Source organism: Sorex fumeus, unplaced genomic scaffold (genome assembly GCF_029834395.1).
Source record: "Sorex fumeus unplaced genomic scaffold, SorFum_2.1 ptg000024l, whole genome shotgun sequence".
Lineage (NCBI taxonomy): Eukaryota > Metazoa > Chordata > Mammalia > Eulipotyphla > Soricidae > Sorex > Sorex fumeus.
In genome coordinates, this window is record NW_026606081.1 from 40,260,278 (window position 1) to 40,281,219 (window position 20,942).

At 39.4% G+C, this 20,942-nt stretch overlaps 1 protein-coding gene across 1 annotated transcript; it reads right to left on the reverse strand.

The window, feature by feature from the left end:
* Positions 1-9,364: 9,364 nt before the first annotated feature.
* Positions 9,365-18,271, reverse strand: SCRG1 (stimulator of chondrogenesis 1). The gene is made up of 3 exons (XM_056114397.1): positions 18,142-18,271; positions 13,753-14,008; positions 9,365-9,456 (listed from the first exon to the last, which is right to left on the reverse strand). Exons 2-3 carry the CDS (start codon positions 13,992-13,994, stop codon positions 9,402-9,404), a joined length of 297 nt encoding a protein of 98 aa, XP_055970372.1. The 5' UTR covers positions 13,995-14,008; positions 18,142-18,271; the 3' UTR covers positions 9,365-9,401.
* Positions 18,272-20,942: the final 2,671 nt, after the last annotated feature.

Below are 20,942 nucleotides of genomic sequence, written 5' to 3' on the forward strand. Positions count from 1 at the left end.
CATTCAACAACACATTTTATTATTGTTAAGCCTTAAGACTTGAAAGTCAATATTCACCTTGAAACATGTGCCGCAGGAGGGAGGTTATCTCCACACAGGCACGAAGATCACATTAATCTTGTATCCCTCTATCAGGGTTCTGGAGTGATCAGGTATGTTGTCCATGAGCAGCAGTATTTTGAAAGGAATCTTACTAAACAGTAGATTTTAACCATGGGCTTAAAATATGCAGACACCAATGTTGTGTGCAGATGTGCTGCCATCTAGGTTTTGGGGCATTTATAGCACACAGGTAGGGTAGACAGCATCATTCTTCCAGGGTCTTGGGATTTTCTGAATCGTTGATGAGCTTTGACTCCAATTGAAAGCCACTGTTGCATTGGCCTGTACTAGGAGTCTGTCCTTCAAAGACAGGCATTGGCTTGACTCTTTTAACAAGGCCTAAATGCCATTGCCTTTCAAGGCTGTTCTTCTACACAGATAATCTGTTGTTCCACATAGCCACTTTTATCAGTGCTCTTAGATCTTTTAGATTCCTTGCTCCAGTTTCTAAATCAGCACTTGCTGCTTCAACTTGCTGTAGTTATGTAAATGGATCCTTTTTTCTTTTTTTTCTTTTTGGGTCACACCCGGTGATGCACAGGAGTTACTCCTGGTTCATGCACTCAGGAATTACTCCTGGCGGTGCTCGGGGGACCCTATGGGAAGCTGGATATCCAACCAGGTCAGCCACATGCAAGATACCTGATGTGCTATCATTCTGGCCCCAGGATTCTTTCCTTAAATCTCATGAACCAACAACTTCAGTCTTCTCTTTTACAGTTTCTCTCTCTTAGTCTTTGTGGAATTGAAGAGAGTTAGAGTCTTGCTTTGGATTAGCTTTTTCACTTAAAGGAATGTTGTGGCTGGTTTGATTTTCTCTCCAAACCACTAACACTTCCTCCCTATCAACATTAAGTCTACTTCTCTTTCTCATTAGGGTAGCACTTTTAATTTCCTTCAAGAACTTTTCCTTTTATTTAGCTCTTGACTAACAGTTTGTTGCTAGAGCTTCAGCTTTTGGCCTGTCTCAACTTTTGTTAGGCCGTCCTTGCTCAATTTAATAATTTGTAAATTTTGATTTAAAGACAGAAACATGCAACTCTTTTATTTCACATTTTTATGCATTGATGAATGTAATCTCAATTTTGTTATGTTTCAGGGAAGAGGAAGTCCAAGGAGAGGGAGAGAGACAGCCAGAATTCACACAAATTTTAGCAATTAATTTTACCACCATATGGACATAGTTTGTGGCACCTCCAAAATAATCAGATTAGCAACATCAAAGCAAAATCAGATTAGCAACATCACGAATCACCATTACAGAGATTACAATCTTGAAAAAGTTCGAAAAGTCTAAGGATTACAAAAATCTGACACAGTGATAAGAAGTCAGTGTATACTGTTGGAAAAATAGTGCTAATAGACTTGCTAAATTCAGGGTTTGAGATATGATCTGTATAATCTTTTGTGGTTATTTTCCTCCTAGTGTTTTCCAGGCCTATCCAAGTTGTCGCCTATATATTATTGCCTGTGACTGAATGGTATTCAGTGTGTCTATACACACATCTATCTTTATATATCCTTCTAGTGTCTTTGTCTCTTTATTTCCGCAATTCATCCATTTATCCACTGATGGATATTTTGTTTTTCTACCATTGGCTATAATTAAATAATACTGTTATCAACATTCATGTATATATTTCCTTTTTGTTTCTATTTTGGAGTCATACCCAGCTGTGCTCAGGGTTTACCCCTGGCTCTGCACTCAGGGATCACTCCTGGTGGTGCTCAGGAGACCATAAGGAGTGCTGGTATTCAGTTACATGCAAGGCAAACTCTACCTGCTGTACTATGGCTCCAGCCCTCATGTTTGCATTTCTGTGTGAACATGGTCCCCTCTCCACCCTCACCATCCTCCTTTTCCTCCTTTTATTGTTGTGATGCCCAGAAGTCACAGATTTATTTGCAGTGCTTGTACACAGTTTTCTATCAGGGTTTGTACACACTCATTGATAGAAAGTAAAGCTGTGGCTTAACTCAGCCCTTAAGCATGCAAGCAGGTACTCTACAACTGTGCAGACCACACTCTACCACCCTTCCCTGGGTACTGTATTGGGTGTGTGCTTTTATTTTTCTTGGTGTTTACTTAGTGAAATTAGTCATGCTATAATTCTATATTTTCCTTTCTTTTTTCTGGTGGTGATGGTGGTGGTGGTGGGGATTTGGGAGCCACGCCCAGTGGTACTCATGGCTTACTCTTGCTCAAGAATCACTCCTGGCAATGCCTGGAAACCATATAGAGTGTCAGAGGTCAAGTCTGGGTCAGCTGTGTGCAAGGTAAGCATGCTATAGGCTGTACCATTGATCCAGACCCTGTGTTTAATTTTTTAAACTACCTTATAACTTTGTCATAGTTGCTTATACCATTTTGCATTTGTTTTTAAACCATTCATTTTATACCATTTTGCATTACCTTTCCAGTAGCCAATGCTTTAAAAAAAATTTTTTTTTAATTAAAGCCCTCCTACCTGTTGTGAATCTCATTATGGCATTTGATTTGAATTTCCTTAAATGACCAATGATAGTATATTTTCATTTACTTATTTGCCACATATATATTTTTTAGGGGGAAATGTCCATTCAGATGCTTTGTTTATTTTGTTTTTGGTTCACAAATAGTAGTATTTAGGGGTTACTCCAGGCTCAGTGCTCAGAGATCATTCCTAGCATTACTCAGGGGAGCTTGCAGTAGTGGGGTATTGAACCCAGCTGTCCTGCATGTAAAGTTATCTGTTGTGCTATCTCTCTGACCCTTTGTTCATTTTTTCCACTTAGGTTGTTTGTTGAACTGTAATTGCTCACCTGTTTTGTCTTGTTTTGTGTTTTGTATTTGGGCTACACCCAATGGTGCTCAGAGCTTGTTCCTGATTCTGAACTCAGGGAGCATCCTGGTAGATTCAAGAAACCATATGTGGTGCTGGGAATTGAAACAGGTCAACCAAGTGCAGAGCAAGTGCCTTACCCACTGTACATTGCTCTGCCCACTATAATTGCTGTTTATTTTGAATATTAAATCTCTCTCTGATATGTGCCTTGCAAATCATTTTGGATTTTTCTCTTATTCTGTAAATTGCCTTTGAACATTTTTTTTGCTTTGTTTAGTTTTGTTTTGGGGGGTCATACACTTGAAGGCAATTTTTTGAGTTGCCTTCAATGCTTAGGGGTTACTCCTGGCTCTGCATTCAGGAATTACTCTTGACAGTGCTTTGGGGAACATATGGGATGCCGAATATTGAACCCAGGTTGGCTGCATGCAAGGAAAACACCCTAGCCACTATTGCTCTGAGTCTGCAAACACATTTCTGAAGGTTAATCTTGTTTTATCCTAGGGACTTTATACTTTTAGTTCTTAAAGTTAGGTCATCGACCCACTTTGAGTAAATATTTGTTTGTAGAGTAAGGTAAAGAGCCCTTGTTAAAAGTCAATATTAACTGTAGGAAACCTAGGGTTATTACTCTTTAAAAAAAATGGAAAACAGTGTTGGGTTTGTGATTCTGTCTTGCATGTGTAAGATCCTGGGTTTGATTCCCAGCACAACCAAAAGAAAATCGAAAAATAAAAACAAATGATAATAATAGCTAATAAAATCAGGACTGTGAATCCTCTTTTTTCTTCTTTTTTTAGTATTGTATTAAATATTCAAATTTATGAACATGAATGTTTTAGCATTTAATTAAGTTAATCCCTTTGGGCAATGGTTATACTATCTAAGGATTGTTTTGTTGATTCCAGGGGTTTATGGTTCCATATGTATTTTCACAGCATTTGTTCTATCCTTGAAGAATGACTTGGGAATTTTGATGAGGACACATACCCTCTTTTTGTTGAAAATTTGTCATACGCTTTTATTTGTAAAGTTCTTAGAATATAAAGGCTACATATATGCTGCACTTTCTCTTTAGACATACCACTAGATGGAATGAATACATTATGCTAATTTCATTCTGTAGAATTAACCAAGGAAGTTAATTCAGGGTCAATTTGCTATAAATTTTTCTTATTAGTTTTTCTTCCAATCTTTGAGAGTACAACTTAAGTTGCAATACAAAAATTATTTACAGTTAATAATTTTTCCTTTGGGGAATATTTTTTTTTTTTACTTTTTTTTATTAAAAATTTTTTAATAGTGAGACATCATGAGGTACAGTTGCAGACTTATACATTTTTGTGCTTGGGTTTCAATTATACAATGGGGAATATTATTTTTAAAGCCTGGTGTACTTCACTGATAGTATTATTTATGTTCCAACAGCAATTGCCATAATATTAGCTAAAAATTATTATGAAAACAGCCCAGATACCTGAGAATTATAAGGAACATAGTTGCCAAGGGATTGAAGAATATTTTTATTTTGTTTTTCCTTCTTCCTGTAACTATTAGCTTATTGTTTGATTCCCCTTGTTACTTCCAATTCTCTAAATTAGTATCTCTAGATTTGTATTTCCTTCAGCAAAGAAAAATATTCGATAAATCTCTATGGGTTACGATGAGTACAACAGAAATTTCATTAACAATAAAATAATTATTAGTAAATATTATTGTCAACTTTGTAGATTTGCAGCCAGAAAATAGAGATAGAAAGCCAAAGATAAAAATATATAAATTATTATTCAGTAAGCAGTTAGCATAAGTGACCTCTTTGAAATATACAACCTTGAGACATATGGCATGTGCGATCAAAGAAGTAAAGACTCACTTTCCCAAAAGGATACAGACTAGGTAATGCTATTAAATGGCGTGTAGTAGTTAAGACTTCTCGTCACTTCCCAATGTAGGAGATACAGCCTCTTGTCAATAGGGGGCGCTGTACCCAGCAAGGGAGGTATAATAGCCCTGGGTACAGTTGGCAAGGATTTTCTGTTTCTTTGATTAAAGAAGGCAGCTTTCCAAGGAGGTGCTGAATGATTTCTCCGCCCCCCCTTCCACCCCCCCCCCCCCCCGAAAAGCAGTAGACCAAACACGTTTGGAAACCTCTGGGTATTTTTTTTATGAGACATATTCAAAACCTGTCTCAATTGCTCTGATTATGTAACATTGACCAATCAACTTTATCTAAGTCTTAGCCTGTGGAAGACTTATTTTGCCCTGTGGAACAGGATTCGTGACAGAGCCTACTTCTGTTATAAGACGTACAAACAAGCAGCACGATAGTCAAGATGCTGGGGGAAAAAAAGTAAATATTTAAGTTTCCATAAGAGCTCAGTTCTCTTGTAATTACGTTCAACTCACTTCATGTGAAATGCCTGCTCTTCAAAACACATTGAGCCAGTCAGAAAGAAAGTTGCCTGAGTTAAGTTGTATGAATATTTACATCTTTACGTTTATTTGGTAATGGAAAGAAGAACATGTGCTTCAGGACACATTTGTTTTTACTATTCTGGGCGGTGGATGGCTCTCCAATGGGACCTGACTGTATGAAGGCCACTTCTGGTGATTTCCAGCCAGACTGCATGGGTCTGAAGGAGCAGTGCTAGAACAAGGTGATGGGGTGTTCCTCAGCTCTTCAGTGCTGGGGTGGCTAAGTTCACGCCCAATAGTGTGATGAGCCTTATAGTGCTGCAGATTGAACTTGAAGCCTCAAACATACCAGGAATGTAGTGTGTTCACTACTTAGAGAGCATAATTGAGGGACCAGGGAGATGACTGGAGTATATACTTTGCCTACAGGACTCCCAGGTCCTGTCCCTGGTGTCATGTGGTCCCCAGAGCACATGACACCAAGAACAAGACCTGAGAGTCCTGCATGCAAAGTATATACTGAGCTGGGGTGTGACCGAAAAATGAAACTAACAAGAAAATAAAATGAGGAATAGAATTGAAATTCATATTACAAAGTTTTTTTCTAGAAATACGAGAATATAAGGAAGAACCATCATAATAATCTATAAAATTGTGTTGAGTAAATACTTGCTGCCTTTTCAAGCACTGTTTTTTTTTTTCCAGAAGAATTTGGTTCCAGCAGTAGGACACTTACAAAAAATCCATACCTGGGGCTGGAGTGATAGTACAGTAGGAGGGCATTTGCCTTGTACCTGGCCAATCAGGGTTCAATTCCTGGCATTCCATGTAGTCCCGGAACAATGCCAAGAGTAATTCCTGAGTTAGAGCCAGGAGTAACCCCCTGAGCATCATCGGGTGTGACCCCAAAAGCAAAAACAAAACAGAACAAAAACAAAAAGCTGTATCTGCCCTTATGCTGATGTGTCACAGAGATACTAAATATTTAAGGTTTTGTTGTCCCTTACAGATAGTCTGTACCAAGTAGAAAGTGAAATAGTTTTACTGATAGTTTCATTTTCCTATCCTATGTACTGTTCCATTATTTCATACTTTATTACATTTTTTTTTGCTTTTTTGGGGTCATACCTGGATATGTTCAGGAGTTACTCCTGGCTCTGCACTCAGGAATTACTCCTGGCGGTGCTCAGGGGACCATATGGGATGCTGAGAATCAAACCCGGGTCGGCCGCGTGCAAGGCAAACAAACACCTTACCCGCTGTGCTATCGCTCCAGCCCCAACTACAAAATATTTAATACATTTATTTCAAATTACTTCTGACAGTCTCTAGTCCCTGCATCAATTCAACAAAGGGGAAAAGGCCCTATCAAATCACATATTGTGTGATCAAGCAAATAGGTTATTTTAAAAACAGTTCCAATATTCATATATTTTGGGGCTTTGTTTTGTTTTTCTTAGTTTTTGGACCACAACCATAGTGGGGTCCTTAAGAATGGAACCTGGAACGGACTTGTACAGGCAAGGCCCCTATCTCCTGCCCTATCGTTCAGACCCCCTTCATAGAGTTTAGTTGGAGCTTCTACTATTTGAAAACATTTCTATTTTAAGAGGAACGGACTTGTGACTACCTCTGAATCATTTTATTTAATGATCATTTTTGAGTCCTGAAGAAATATCAGATACTCTATGGGGTGTGGTCTCAGAAACAGATTGGGAACCTCCAAGAATATCTGCCAATGAAATAGCGTCACATTGATTCCCACAGTGAAATCTTCTGGATTGACTCCCTGGTACAATACTCCTCAAAATTTCCCCCACAATACATTGTGTTGTACTTCACACATCCTCAATTGTTTGTCACAATTTCCCTTTGGTTAGCAAACACGTTTCTGGCATTCTCACCCACTTTATTCATCACCACATCCCCCAATTCTAATCTGAGCAGGCGTTTAGCCACATACTTAACCCACTTTTAGCATGAACTTCCTGAAATGACTCCTGACAGCCTCTAGTCCCTGTATGCCTCTCAGAATAGGAACGAAGTCTGGAGTTCATAGCTGCTGTCACCATTGGAAAGACTTCACATGCGTCTGTTGGGTTTACTTCTAAAATTCATGATAATTTTTAGGTCTCTTCTAATACATATTTTTTTAGGGTACTCTGTTATTCTCAAGAAAAAAATCATGGATACATCAGGAATATGTATCATAATTTTAAAGACAGAGTCTGAGAACTGATTTAGAGAGTTGGGCTAGACTGGCTGCAACAGTGGTAGGAAAGGAAGGAAGGAAGGAAAAAAGAAAGAGGGAGGAGGGAGGGAAGGAAGGAAGGAGGGAGGGAAGGAAGGAGAGGAAAAAAGATATAAGAAAAGAATTGTGAGAGCAAGTAGATTACAGGCCTCAGAATTAGAACACTTTAAAATTCTACCTGAATTTTGACTAATTCTTTGTTGTTGGTTTTTAAACCACATCTGGCAGTGCTTCGGTCTTACTCCTGACTCTATTCTTAGGAATCACTCCTGACAGGGCTGGCCGTGTGCAAGGCAAGTTCCCTACCTGCTGTACTCTCTGGCCTTAATAGATACCTTTTTGAGGGACTACACCTAGCAGTGCTCTGGGGTTACTCCAAACTCTGTGCTCAGGGGTCACTCTTTGTTTTTTTTTTTTTAGAATTTTTTAATTGAATCATTGTGAGATACAGTTACAAAACCTTCATGTTTGAGTTTCAGTCATACAATGTTCAGACACCCACCCCTCCACATGTGCACATTCTCCACTACCAATGTCCCCAGTATCCTCCCCCTTTCTAACCCTCCCCCTGCCTTCTGGCAAAAAATTTCCCAGGAGTCATTATTGATGGTATTCAGGGGATTATATGTGATGTCTGGAATCAAACTAGATGCTGACTTCATGCAAGGCACATGTGTTAACCCCGATACTATCTCCCAAGCCCAGTTTTTTTTTTTTAAATTTTAAACTTGAATTAGGATTTGAAAAGTGAGCCTATGAAGGGTTTGTTGTTTTTAAAGAAAGTAAAATGAAAGTGTTCTTAAAATCCAAAGGATTTTCACTCAAATTGTGGCTCCCTTTTATATCCCCCATCCCACACCCTTCCCCTACCTGTGGGTGATTTCCACATTACTCTCTCTCTTCTTTGATTACATTCAAAATTTTGACACCAGTCACACCATTATTATTTGGGATTTTACCCCAACACTCAGATCTGCCAAAAAGGCAATAGTAGACAATTTGTTTTCTGTTGCTGGTTATGAATAATATATGATGTCACACGACCGCAGTAGTGGCTGCACAATTTTGGAATTCCAAAATTTTAACAATTAAATCTGAAGGGATTTCTGCCGAAACCTGCTGGGTTCCGAGATTTGTTCCTGAGTCTCTGGGATCATGGCTGTTAAGCAGCTTGATCAGGATTCAAAGAGGCCATTCATGAGTGGCGACCCAGGGTCTCATTAGGGCAGGGAGGAAAGGGCTGGCTGCACCTCCATCCTGTGAGGCCCCACACGTCTCATCACTGCGGACCCAAGCCTGACTGTCCAATGGCCTCTGGAGGATGGTGGCCACAGAGTCGCCAAGGGGGAGGAGGCAGAGGGACAGCACCTTTTCCCCCCGGGAGTGGCCCAGCGCCAGTAATCTACTGTGGGGAACAGACATTTCTGTTTTGGCTCCCTTTTTATTTAAGAACTTCTAATTTTCTGTTCAAGAACATCAAGATATACCTTGTTCTTTCATTTAAGTATATTTTATTGACAACTGTCAACTAAGAACTGAACTTTTCATGTTATGAAGCCTGAATCTGGGGAACAAGATTACTGAGACAGTGAATTTCTAGCCAAAAATGTGAGCAGTGCCAACAGTATTCAGAGAGAAAAGAAATGGAATACACTGTATTACTACTTAATACAAGTTTACTTGTCTTAGGCAAGAATTTATGGAGTCTGTGCTTTATTGTACTAGGTAAAAACTAGAATACAGTTACACTGATTAAATGGAGTTTACAGGAAATTAGGAATGGCATTCTCTGGAGTTCTGGAAGATTCTCAGTGATGACTGCAAGGAATCACAAATGATATCTTTGGGCCAAAGAACACATCTCTGAAAATAAAGAGAACATATTTAAATTCAGCTGAAATACAAGGTATACATTAATCTTTCCTGGGTTAAAATAGACAGTATTTCCAAAATTTCAGATATGATTGTAATCATATCTGATTATAAAATACAAAGACCAACCAAGACTGAGAAGCAATCAGTTCTATTCTGCTCCCAATCATTTGACAATGAGCTATGCTATCATCTATATAAAGAAAAAGATTATGTGATCTCAAACCCTTGTATTTTTTCTTTTCTGGATGGGATGGACCATGATACTTAAATCAACAGGTAAGATACAGAAAATTGAACATTTGGGGCTGGAACGATAGTATGCTGTAGGGCGTTTGCCTTGCACGAGGCTGACCCTGTTCAATCCCTGGGATCCCATATGGTCCCCCTAGCACTGCCAGTAGTGATTCCTGAGTGCAGAGCGAGGAGTAAGCCCTGAGCTTCGCTGGGTGTTACCAAAAAAGAAAAAAAAGGAAAAAAAAAGAAAATTGGACATTAGAGGGCTGGTGAGCTAGTCCAATGGGCAGCAGCTGGTGTGAGTCCTATACTCAATCCCCAGCACTGTGTGGACCACATGAGCACCACCAGGATGACCCTAAGTACTCAGCCAGCAGTAACCTCTGACTACCATGGGTATGGCCCTAAAAAAAAAAGATAAAAAATATTATCGGTCCCAGAGGCAAGGACTTTGAGCATCTGCTTTGTAAGCATATGGTTATCCCTTTAAGTCCCTGGTACCTCACATATTCTGAGTACAATCCTGGTGACTCTGCTCTTTAAATGTGTGCCACGAGTGATTTCTGGATATACTACAATGAGGTGTGTGAGCACAAAAAATGGATGGCTACCCGCTGCTCATACCATAGCAATAAGGACATGTGAGCATCATAGCCATAAGTGTGTGTCACTGTCACTGTCATTATCCTCCTGTTGTTCGTCGATTTGCTTGAGTGGGCCCAGTAACGTCTCCACTGTGACAATTGTTACTGTGTTTGGCATATCGAATACGTCCCGAGTAGCTTGCCAGGCTTTGCTGTGTGGACGAGATACTCTCGGTAGTTTGCCGGGCTCTCCAAGAGGGGCAGAGGAATCGAAATCGGGTCAGCCATGTTGGCCGCTTGCAAGGCAAACACCCTACCCGCTGTTCTATCGGTGTGCATATACGGGAGCACCATCATGAGCCCCAGCGAGCACCACAGTGGTAACCTGTGTGCCTCGACGAAGACTGTATGCCCTGAAGAGAGGGGACACAAACACCAGCTAAAGAAGTGCAAACCTCAGTAGAAATGACATCTGTACCTGTATGTTCATTGCACTGTTCACAATAGCCAAAATCTGGAAACAACCCAACTTCTCTAGAACAGATGACTGGTTAAAGAAACTTTGGTACATCTACACAATGGAATACTATGCAGCTGTCAGAAGAGGTGAAGTCATGAACTTTGCTTATAAATGGATAGACATGGAGAGTATCATGCTAAGTGAAATGAGTCAGAAAGAGAGGGACAGACGAAGAAGGACTGCACTCATTTGTGGAGTATAAAACAACATAACATGAGGCTGACACCTAAGGACAGTAGATACATGGGACAGATAGATTGCTCCGTAGCTGGAAGCTTGCCTCATAAGCAAAGCGGAGAAGGCAGCTGGAATAGAGAAGGGATCACTAAGAAAAAAGATTGGCTGGAGGAAACGGGATGGGAGATGTGTGCAGAAAGTAGATAAAGGAACAAACATGATAAGCTCTCAGGGTCTGTATTGCAAACCATAATGCCCAAAAGTAGAGAGAGATTATGGGGAATCATGTCTGCCATGGAGGCAGAGGGAGGGTGGGAAAAGGAGTTATACCGGGGATATTGGTGGTGGGGAATGTGCACTGGTGGAGGGGGAGGGGTGTTTGATTGTAACCCAAACATGAAAACTTATAACTATCTCTCAGTGATTCAATAAAATTAAAAAAAATAAAATGCAAACCCTGTGAGCACGGTGACTGAGTGTGTGAGTGATGAAGCCTGGTAAATAGCCTCCAGCAAGCGTGACAGCTAAAAGTGTGTGAGCACTGTGGCCAGGTGGATGTGCAACACCAGATCACTACAACAGCTTTATCAGGGGCCAGAGCGATAGTACAGTGGGGACGGTGATTGCCTTGCACATAGCCGACCAGGGTTCAATCCCTGGCATCCCATATGGTCCCCCCAAGCACTACCAGGAGTAACCTCTGAGCATCATTAGGTGTGACCCAAAAAGCAAAAAAAAAAAAAAAAAGGAAGGAAAAAAAACCCAAACCCAGCAGCATTATCAGCAACAGAAGGGAGGGAAGGAATAAAACAATTTATTTGAAAGACAAGAAATACATTTCTAGATATTCTGGGGATGGGAGAAATAGGAAGCTATTCTACTCTTGACAGGAAGCGCATATGAGGTAAGGTATATATGGAAAATTGTTGCAAAATTGCATATACATGCAAGGATGTATCACTAGTAGAGCCCATTAGAAATGTCTTTAGCATCAAATGTACAGCATAGCTAGAGAGAATACAGTTCTGTAGTGTGTTTGAAAGGTTTTAAGACAATAGATCCTAGAAGTTCACATCATCAAGCAAAAATGCTTTTGTGAGTTATGTGAGTTATTGGTTGTTAAACTTATTATGGCAATCATTTCACAGCATATGTTTGGCAAATCATGCGGAATATGTTAAACTGAAACAGTACCGCTTGTCAATTAGATCTTAATGCAAGAACTAGAATATTGAATTAAAAGTTATGTTTATTGCAGGGGATAGAGAAGAATATATTTAGCAAGGTGAATTTGTTGCAATTGGGAAGAAAGTTTATTTAAAATCAGATAGAAGGGACTGGAGTGATTGCATAGTGGTTAGGGCTTTTGCCTTGCACACGACCGGTCTGGGTTCTATTCCCAGCGTCCCATATGGTCCCCCAAGCACCTCCAGGAGTAATTCCTGAGTGCATGAACCAGGAGTGACCCTTGTGCATCGCTGGGTGTGACCCCAAAACCAAAAAACATAAAAAACTTTTTAAAAAGTCAGATAGAAATTAATTTTGTACACTGACACTTCTATTCTTACACATTTTCATTATAATCTATTCTTAGCTATAGTACAGACATCCACAAAATTATATAATAAAATAAGTTCATTTGGTAGATTTGGATTCTATCTCATATTTATAAAAATGAAGCATGGTATTTTAACATTAATTGGCATTTCATTTGTATTACCTGGAAAAAGTGAAGCCATTTTGTTAAGTTATTTAACTCAAGTGTTTGAAAGTATTTTTCAGTATGGTAATTTTTGAACCTTATAATTCATCAGAATCAGGGGGGTTTATTCGACCCTAATAGCTATGTCTCATCTCTAGGGCTTCTAACTTAGGAGGTTGGTCTGCTGCCCAAGTATGGATGTGCTCTTAGAACCAGAATTCAGGTGATATTGAAGGTATTGTTCTGGGAGACACATTTTATGAATTGACTAACTTGTTATAAAAAACACCTGACCCAAATAAAAAAACTGGACTCTGGTATTGGTGCTGATATTTATTGGGTATGTGTGATGGTGCTGGTAAATTTACCTAATCTCCTGACCTTTCCTTGATAAGACGGATATGTCCCTTTCTACCTCATAGCTTTCTTGAGAGAAAGAAAGTATGGTGACAAATGCTGAAAGAAATTTTTAAAAGGTAACCATCTGAAATAATCAAGATTATAAAATTTGGATATGCTTTAATAGTCAGGGGAAATGATTTTAAAATCAGAAGCTAATAACATTTATTGATATATTTTATTGTCTTATAATTTCTACTTTGAAGGTCAAAGTTCTAGTTAATTTCAGGTTTACTCCAACATAAGGAGAAAGTTTATCTTTGACCATTCTCAAACTTTCCTGCCCCGTTAATTACTTGATCCTGTTCATTGGGATCTTATATCTAAAGATTTTTATTAGTTTTCAAATTGGTTTAAAAGATCAACCTTGAGGTTGATTCCTGTTATCAGTAGATTTTTTGGTGTGTGGTAAAAATCAGACAAGAAGTCTAGTGCTTATCATATTGCTGTATTATTAATTTTCAGGATTTAAATTAGTTTTATTAAAATCTGTCAAACCCCATTTCTTAAGTGAAAACATTCAGCTCCATGCACAATAATGATGATTCTAGATAAAGTTGAGGTTCAAAGGAGATGTTACTAAGTAGAGGTAATTTAAGCAAACTCATTATGAACAACTGTTTTGCATTTATTTCAACTCTGTGAGTTGTATGAATGCATTTCCTTACTTTGGACAGCAGAGCAATTCACTGAAGTTGCAGTAACAGATCATTTCACATCTCATTCCAGCCCAGAAATGATTCTGGACATTTCCATCTGTCTTGGGTAGATCAGGTACTCCTTCTGGAAGGTTATGACAGTTGCCATCTTTTAGCAGCTTTCTGTAGCAAGACAGGCGATTGGTGGGCATGGCCTGGTGGCCTAGCAGCAAAGACAGCCCAATGGTAACAGAAAATACCACAAATTTCATCTTGACTTCTAGCCCTGAGGTAGATTAAAAAAAAATTAGAACAGTTTGGTGCTTTCTTTCTTTCTTTCTTTCTTTCTTTCTTTCTTTCTTTCTTTCTTTCTTTCTTTCTCTTTCTATGTTTTTTCTTTCTTTCTCTTTTTCTTTCTCTTTTCTTTCTCTTTCTTTCCCTTCCTTCCTTCCTTCCTTCCTTCCTTCCTTCCTTCCTTCCTTCCTTCCTTCTTTATTTCTCTCTTTCTACCTTTCTTAATCTCTCTTTTTCCCTTTCTTTTTCTTTCTACCTTTCTCTCCCTCCCTCCCTCCCTCCCTCCCTCCCTCCCTCCCTCCCTCCCTCCCTCCCTTCTTTCCTTCTTTCTTTGTTTTTTTCCTGTTCTTGGGCTACACCCAGGGTTGCTCAGGGGTTACTCCTGGCTCTGAACTCAGGAATTACTCCTGGTGCCACTTGGGAGACCGCTTGAGATGCCAGGGATCAAACCCAGGCCAGCTGCATGAAAGGCAAGCATCTTCCTCATTGTACTATCTCTCACCCTTTTTTCTGTTTTGAAGATGGAATTAATTGCAACATATAGTTCTATATATTAGAAACTTAGAAACTCCTGGGTAGAAAGACTAGGAATCAATATTTTCTATCCTTTTTGAATGAGCTATTCCAAGTATGTCTTATGACCATCTACAATATAAATCAGTAGCATTATTATTGCTGTTGTTGTTGTTGTTGCTTTGCAATTCCAGGAACTGAACCTGGGTCTCATGTATGCCTGGGTCTCATTCATTACCACTGAACCACACCACTAACTAGCACTTAGCATGTCTGATAAACGCTTTGGTTCCTTCAGAGAAATATTGAATAAGAATGGTTGGGGAAGGGAAACATAGTGACAATAGCTAGAATTTGTGCTATTAAGTTCCCAGAGTAATTATTTTGTGTATTTAGTCGAGAAAAATTGCTTTTAAAGTGGTAAAACAGGCTAGAACAAACAGTGTCACCATATCGTGACTAGCCCATTTTAGCAATATTGTCACAGAATTTGGATCTCCACCTGAGGGAAACTAAAATCTGACTGACAAATGAAAATAAAAAATTGCCACTGACAAATGGAAATGATAGTCTATGAACATATTTCGAAGTTAAACACATTTGTTAAATAAGCCTAAATTATGAGTGTATTTGGGAGGCTAGGGGATATTATTTCTCACTAAACTTTACTTTATAGGTGATACTAAGGAGAAACAGACATGTCTAGGGATAGAGCATTGGAAAATGAACATATATGGATTGAATGGAAGGGAAGCTAGACCAAGAAGCTATAAATCAGCAACCAAGACTAAGGAAAAAAAGTAGAGCCCCCAAAGTGATGAGAGCCAGGGAGTGGGGTATAAAGTAGTGGGAGTCTGGGATAGTTTTGAACAAAGACATCTCAATACTTGTTCCTTGAAGTGTCTCCACTGTCCACTGCCACTTAAAAGCAGATGAATGCAAAATCATCACCTTCTTACCTCTTACTGTCCCATGCCAGTGTATTTAAGGTAGTTGGAACAGCAGGGGGCTTTGTAGGGGAGTGAGTACAGACTGAGTGGAGAGGTGATGTGCTGAGGTCAGGACAGGCCATACTGTGAAGATTGAGAAGACACCAGCATCACGACCGCCAGGACTGTCTGTTCCTGTGACTTCCTACCCATCCCTGAGAGTGTCTGCTGCCAGACTAAGCTCACAGTCAGTGCTCAAGTTACAGTCACCAAAGGAGTAAATATATACATTTCTCGAAAAGGAAATGGGTACGTGGCCAGGCCGGGAACCGTCTTCAGATTTTCACTGTCTATGCCAGAACACACAGTACAGTACTATTTCTGTCATAGTCTTAGTCACAGACTATGATGGAAAGTTCCGTACCTGGCAAAGACTTACTGGTGGGTTTGGGGTGTGAGAGCGCTCGTGTGTGTGTGTGTGTGTGTGTGTGTGTGTGTGTGTGAGAGAGAGAGAGAGAGAGAGAGTGTGTGTGTTTTAAACACTTTATAAATGACCTACTTGAATTAAAGTCTCTTCCTTCACTTGAATGCAGACAAGCGGCTTTAACTACTATTTAGCAAGAGGGAAATGTATGAACCAGTACGTTCCTGTGATGCATTAGTTTTTCTCATCAGGAGCCACCAAACTTAATCCTTGATAATCCACCCACACCATATATTTTCAAGTGCCAACAAGAGTAAAATGGCTTTGGCAAATTTTTAGCAAACTGCTCTATGTGGTTTTTTTTCCTCTTTCAATGGAAGTACATGTACATAAAATTCCACCTGGAGTACATCCAAATTTACAGAAGAAAACGAAGTTAAAAATGAAGATCTGAAAGAATTAGCAAGAGAACCTTAAATAGTTTTTTATTGTTTTTTTAAATTCAATTTTATATAATTAACATCATTCCTAATGTTGTACAGTACTATTCAGACCCCCCAAACTGGCATAATTTTTAAAACAACAATGCAAACTATATAGAATTATGAGCAAGATGTTTCCAATTAAGCAATAAATCATTGCCACCATCCTGTAGGTAGGGATTTGCAAATTTTGATTGGATGAGTGTATTTGGCCCTGATAAACTTTTGAATGGCGGTAATTAAGTGGAGACTTTAAAAAGAAGAATTTTCTCATTTAATGGCACAAGCTAACTGCACTATGTAGTTTAAGTGTTCAGACATTTATGTGCAACAGCCATAAAGAATGCTGATGTCAGTTCTGGGAATTGGTATTAAGGGCAGTGGAATGAAGCAGCATTGACGAATTAGACGAAAAGGGCAGTTGGTTTTCATATTCCTTTCAAAGCACAGCAAGAGAGAAGCAAAGGCTGAAAAAGCAAATAGAAATTTCACTGGCATTTAGGAAATCAAAATTATAGTTGGAAGAGATTAAAATTGCTGTCCACTCCAATGTGCCCCATTCATCTTTCACTAGAGGATGAAAATCACTGTTATTTCTAAGACGTTCTAATTTGCTTGTTAATTGAGTTAGAATGAGTTCTAAAGTAAAACTTCTTAGTTATGTTAAGGGAACATAAATGGAGTTACAAAGTGAAGAAGTCTTTCAAACTTCATTACAACACAAGATGGTGGGGCAGGAGAAATAGTGCAGTGAGTAGGATGCTTGCCTTGCGTGCAGTAGGACTGGGTTCAATCCCAGGCATCCCATACGGTTCTCCAAACACTACCAGGAGTGATCCCTGAGTACAGAGCCAGGAGTAAGTCCTGAGCACCACAGAGTGTGGGCCCCAAACCAAAAATCAAACAAAAAACAAACCCAAGCACAATTGGCTCAAAGACCCAATAGAACAGAACTTTCATCTGTGGAAATACCAGAGAAGAGGCAGCTTCCTTTCCAAAAAAAGGAGCTACCTTCAAGCCTCTCAAAGAAAGCTAGAAAATGATATTAGTTTCAACCTCATGTCATTCTATCTGTTGTCCCTGTCACAATAAGTCATCATCACTGCAGAAAAGGATTCTCATCTGGGAGAGCTTTTCACAGCCCATGTAACATAATTAAGGAATTTTAAGGAGGAATTTTTATAAGCCCAAGGGGAAGAAGTGATCCCTTTATCTTGGTGAGACAGACACTGTATTGTTCCAGACTGGAGATTCCAAGAAGAAATGTACTGAATTCCTTCTTTGTATTTATTTACATATTCATACTAGTTTCTTTTTAGGAATCTGGACTATTACAAACAAACATTCACTTCTTAGAGACTGCCTTTACCTTCACGTAGAGTAAGTAATCTACAGTTATAATGAGTGCATTAAAAATAAAAGCATGTATTTTTTATCCAAAGGGCAGACTAGTGAGGTCCATTTGAGTGAGATTAGATTCAGAATGGATATGGCTATCGATAAGGAAGAGCAGAGAAAAGGCAGCTTCCTCGAACCCTTCAATTAGGGCACTTTTCCAGATAAGGGACTGACACTTCCTTTTTAATTTTTTTCTTTTTATGGTCTAATGTAAAGTTTTTTTTTCCATAGAAGCAAGACTCTTTTCACAGTCCATGCATCATGTCACAGGTCCTCTGTTTTTTTCTTCCCACTCAACACATCACTATACTTCTGTTGTAGTCTAGAGTATTTGGGGGTAGAATTAATGAAAAAAAATTATAAGAAAAAAATAGCATACCTCTTTCTTCTCTCCTTTCGGTCTTCTTGTCAGAAGATTCTTCTTAAATGCTCCAACTCACTGGGTGAATTTGGGCAAAAGGAGGAGAGATGAGGGACTGGAAGAAGGTGAATGAATCTTTGTGTGCTTGTCTCTCCCTGGGTTGACTGACTTGCTGCTTCAGCCAGGATTGGGGAGGAGAGAGTGAGGGAGTGAGAGAAGGAGCTGCAGAACTGACTCCTTCAGAATCTTTAAGCCAGGCCAAAGTGAACAAATCTGTTTCTACACAGAGAGAAGTCACTGGTCTCTAAGAGACCTCTGAAAGGCAGACTCATGGAGGGGGAAAAAAGACTGGAGAAATTTTAAAGAACACAGAAAAAATGAGTTTTACCCTAGAGAAATATGGTGTGTGTGTGTGTGTATGTGTGTGTGTGTGTGTGTGTGTGTGTGTGTGTGTATGTTTGGTGAGGGACAGGTTGGACACAAACAGGAGATAGAAAAGCAGGAGGGAAAATAGCAATATTTTTTTTCACTTTCATAAGTTTCCTGTGTTTTGTTTTTCACCCAGTTTTCCTCCTCATCTAGATCTCTTTTTTATAATATTTCAGTGGGCTATACATTCCCACTCTCCAGCTCCTTACCCAGAAGGTCATGTATAGCCAATATAAAGCAAAGATAGAAAATGATTAAAAAATAAATCCATGTCTCAGAAATCATGGCACAAAAGGAACTTCACTCATTTTGAACAAGCTGTACTGATTCATAGCCTCTGTTAAGTAGCTTTTAGTTGTTTTTGCTGCTTACAATATGAAGAAATGTCTCAGGAGTTTAAAAAAACAAAATGGGGGTTATCTACACAGAAAGTGGATGAAAAGGGATTCTAGGTTGTGTGAAGGTGAAGGAGAAGGTGACAAATCTTGGTACTATGGGTAGTTTTATATGACTGACACTTAGAATAGCAGAAGATAAAATTAGATGTCTATTAACAGGCATATCAATGAAGTACCACACAAGCTATGCTAAAATGTTGGCAGGGTTACATCATAAACTTATTTATAAAATTGAAAAGGAAAGAAAACTTACATACTTTATAAGGGCAACAATATTCCAATTCCAAACCAGACAGACATTATAGTTCACCAATAAATAAAGATGAAAAAATCCTCAATAAAAATACTAACAAACTTCAACCAATATCCTGAAAAAATTAGACACTACAATTATGTGGAGTTTACTCCAGGATGTAAGGATGGGTCAAAACATACAAATCAGTAAATTTAGTATACCGTATCAACAGGGGACCAGAGTAATAGTACAGTGGTTAGGGTGCTTCCTTTGCATGCCGTGGATCTGGGTTTGATCCCTGGCATCCCATATGGTCCTCAAAGTCCCACCAGGAATGATCCCTGGTGGCAAAGCCAAGAATAAGCCCTGAGCATAGCTCAGTGTAACCCCCAAACCAAACCAAACCAAACCAAACCAAACCAAACCAAATAAAACACATCAACAAAAGGAATGACAATTAGATACCAACACAATATATGCAGAAATAGCACTTGACCAAATTCAGCATCTTTCCATGGTAAGACAAAAAAAAATCCTCAAAATATGGACATAGAAAAAATATATCTCAACATAATAAAGGTTTTGTGTGATAAAATCACAGCCAACATCATACTCAAGGGCAAAACAGAAAGCTTTTCACCTAAGATCAGTAAAAAGGCAATGATGTCTACTCTCACTACTGTTATTCAATAATAAGTTTTACAAAGTACAATTGTGGTGGTGGGGTGGGGTGCAGAGAGAGAACTCAATGGGCTGGGGTACTAGATTTGCATGCATGAGACCCAGGGTCTGATCCTCAGGACCACATGATCCCTTGAATCAAGAATAGGCTCTGTGTAGCAGTGGTTTGCCCTACAAATAGACAAACAAAAAAAAAGAGTAATTAAAATAGTAAGGGCTTAACATACAACCAAAGAAAACAGAACCTCAGAACTGGTCAACAGAACTGAACTGACCCCAACAGAAGGAGAGTAGAGAGGGAGAGGAGTGAGTGGATTCAGTGGGGAAGAGACAATGGTAGTGAAAAGCTGACATTCTCGTGGGGGGTGTGATGGACCACTGTGTGTGTGAAATCCTTTCATTAACGGTATTGTGAATTGGGGCTGGAATGATAGTACAGTGGGTAGGACATTTGCCTTGCACGCGGTTGACTCAGCTTTAATCCCCAGCATCCCATATGGCCCCACCAGGAGTAATTCCTGAGCACAGAGCCAGGAGTAACCCCTGAGCATTGCTGCATGTCACTCATAAAGCAAAAAAAAAAAAGACAAAAAATCAGTATTGTGAATCACTTGATCACTTGACATCCCGTTACTCATCAATTTGCTTGAGGAGGCGCCAGTAACATCTCCATTCGTCCCTGCCGTGTGCTAGTGTAGCCCAATGGCATCTGTGCACTCCAGGAACACAAAGAGCCTCAAACCATTCGTTCAGGGTCTTGACGAAGAAGTCTGACCATCTCATAGGTGGGTGGCCATGCGATCTTTTGACGTCCCATGGAACACAGTCAGTAACAGCTCTAGTGCAGCAATTGTCTCCAAATCGCATTATGTGTGCAGCCCATTTGATTTTTGATGCCTTGGAAAACAAGATAGCATCCCTGATTCTCGATCGTTGACGGAGGTTGGAACTCGGGATTCTTTCTCTCACTTGAGTGAAGCATGATACTCTATGCATAGCTCTTTTGATTCCTCTTTGGGAGACCCGAATAGTGTTCTCATCCTGTTTTCATAGGAGGAAGAGAGTGGCATGGAACA

Bases quoted from the DNA above. Each gene is read 5' to 3' on its own strand.
- SCRG1 (XM_056114397.1), bottom strand. From the start codon at position 13,994: ATGAAATTTGTGGTATTTTCTGTTACCATTGGGCTGTCTTTGCTGCTA. The intron at 9,457-13,752 runs GTAAGGAAATGC...CTTTATTTTCAG, and splicing joins GAATTGCTCTGCTGTCCAAA to AGATGTGTTCTTTGGCCCAA.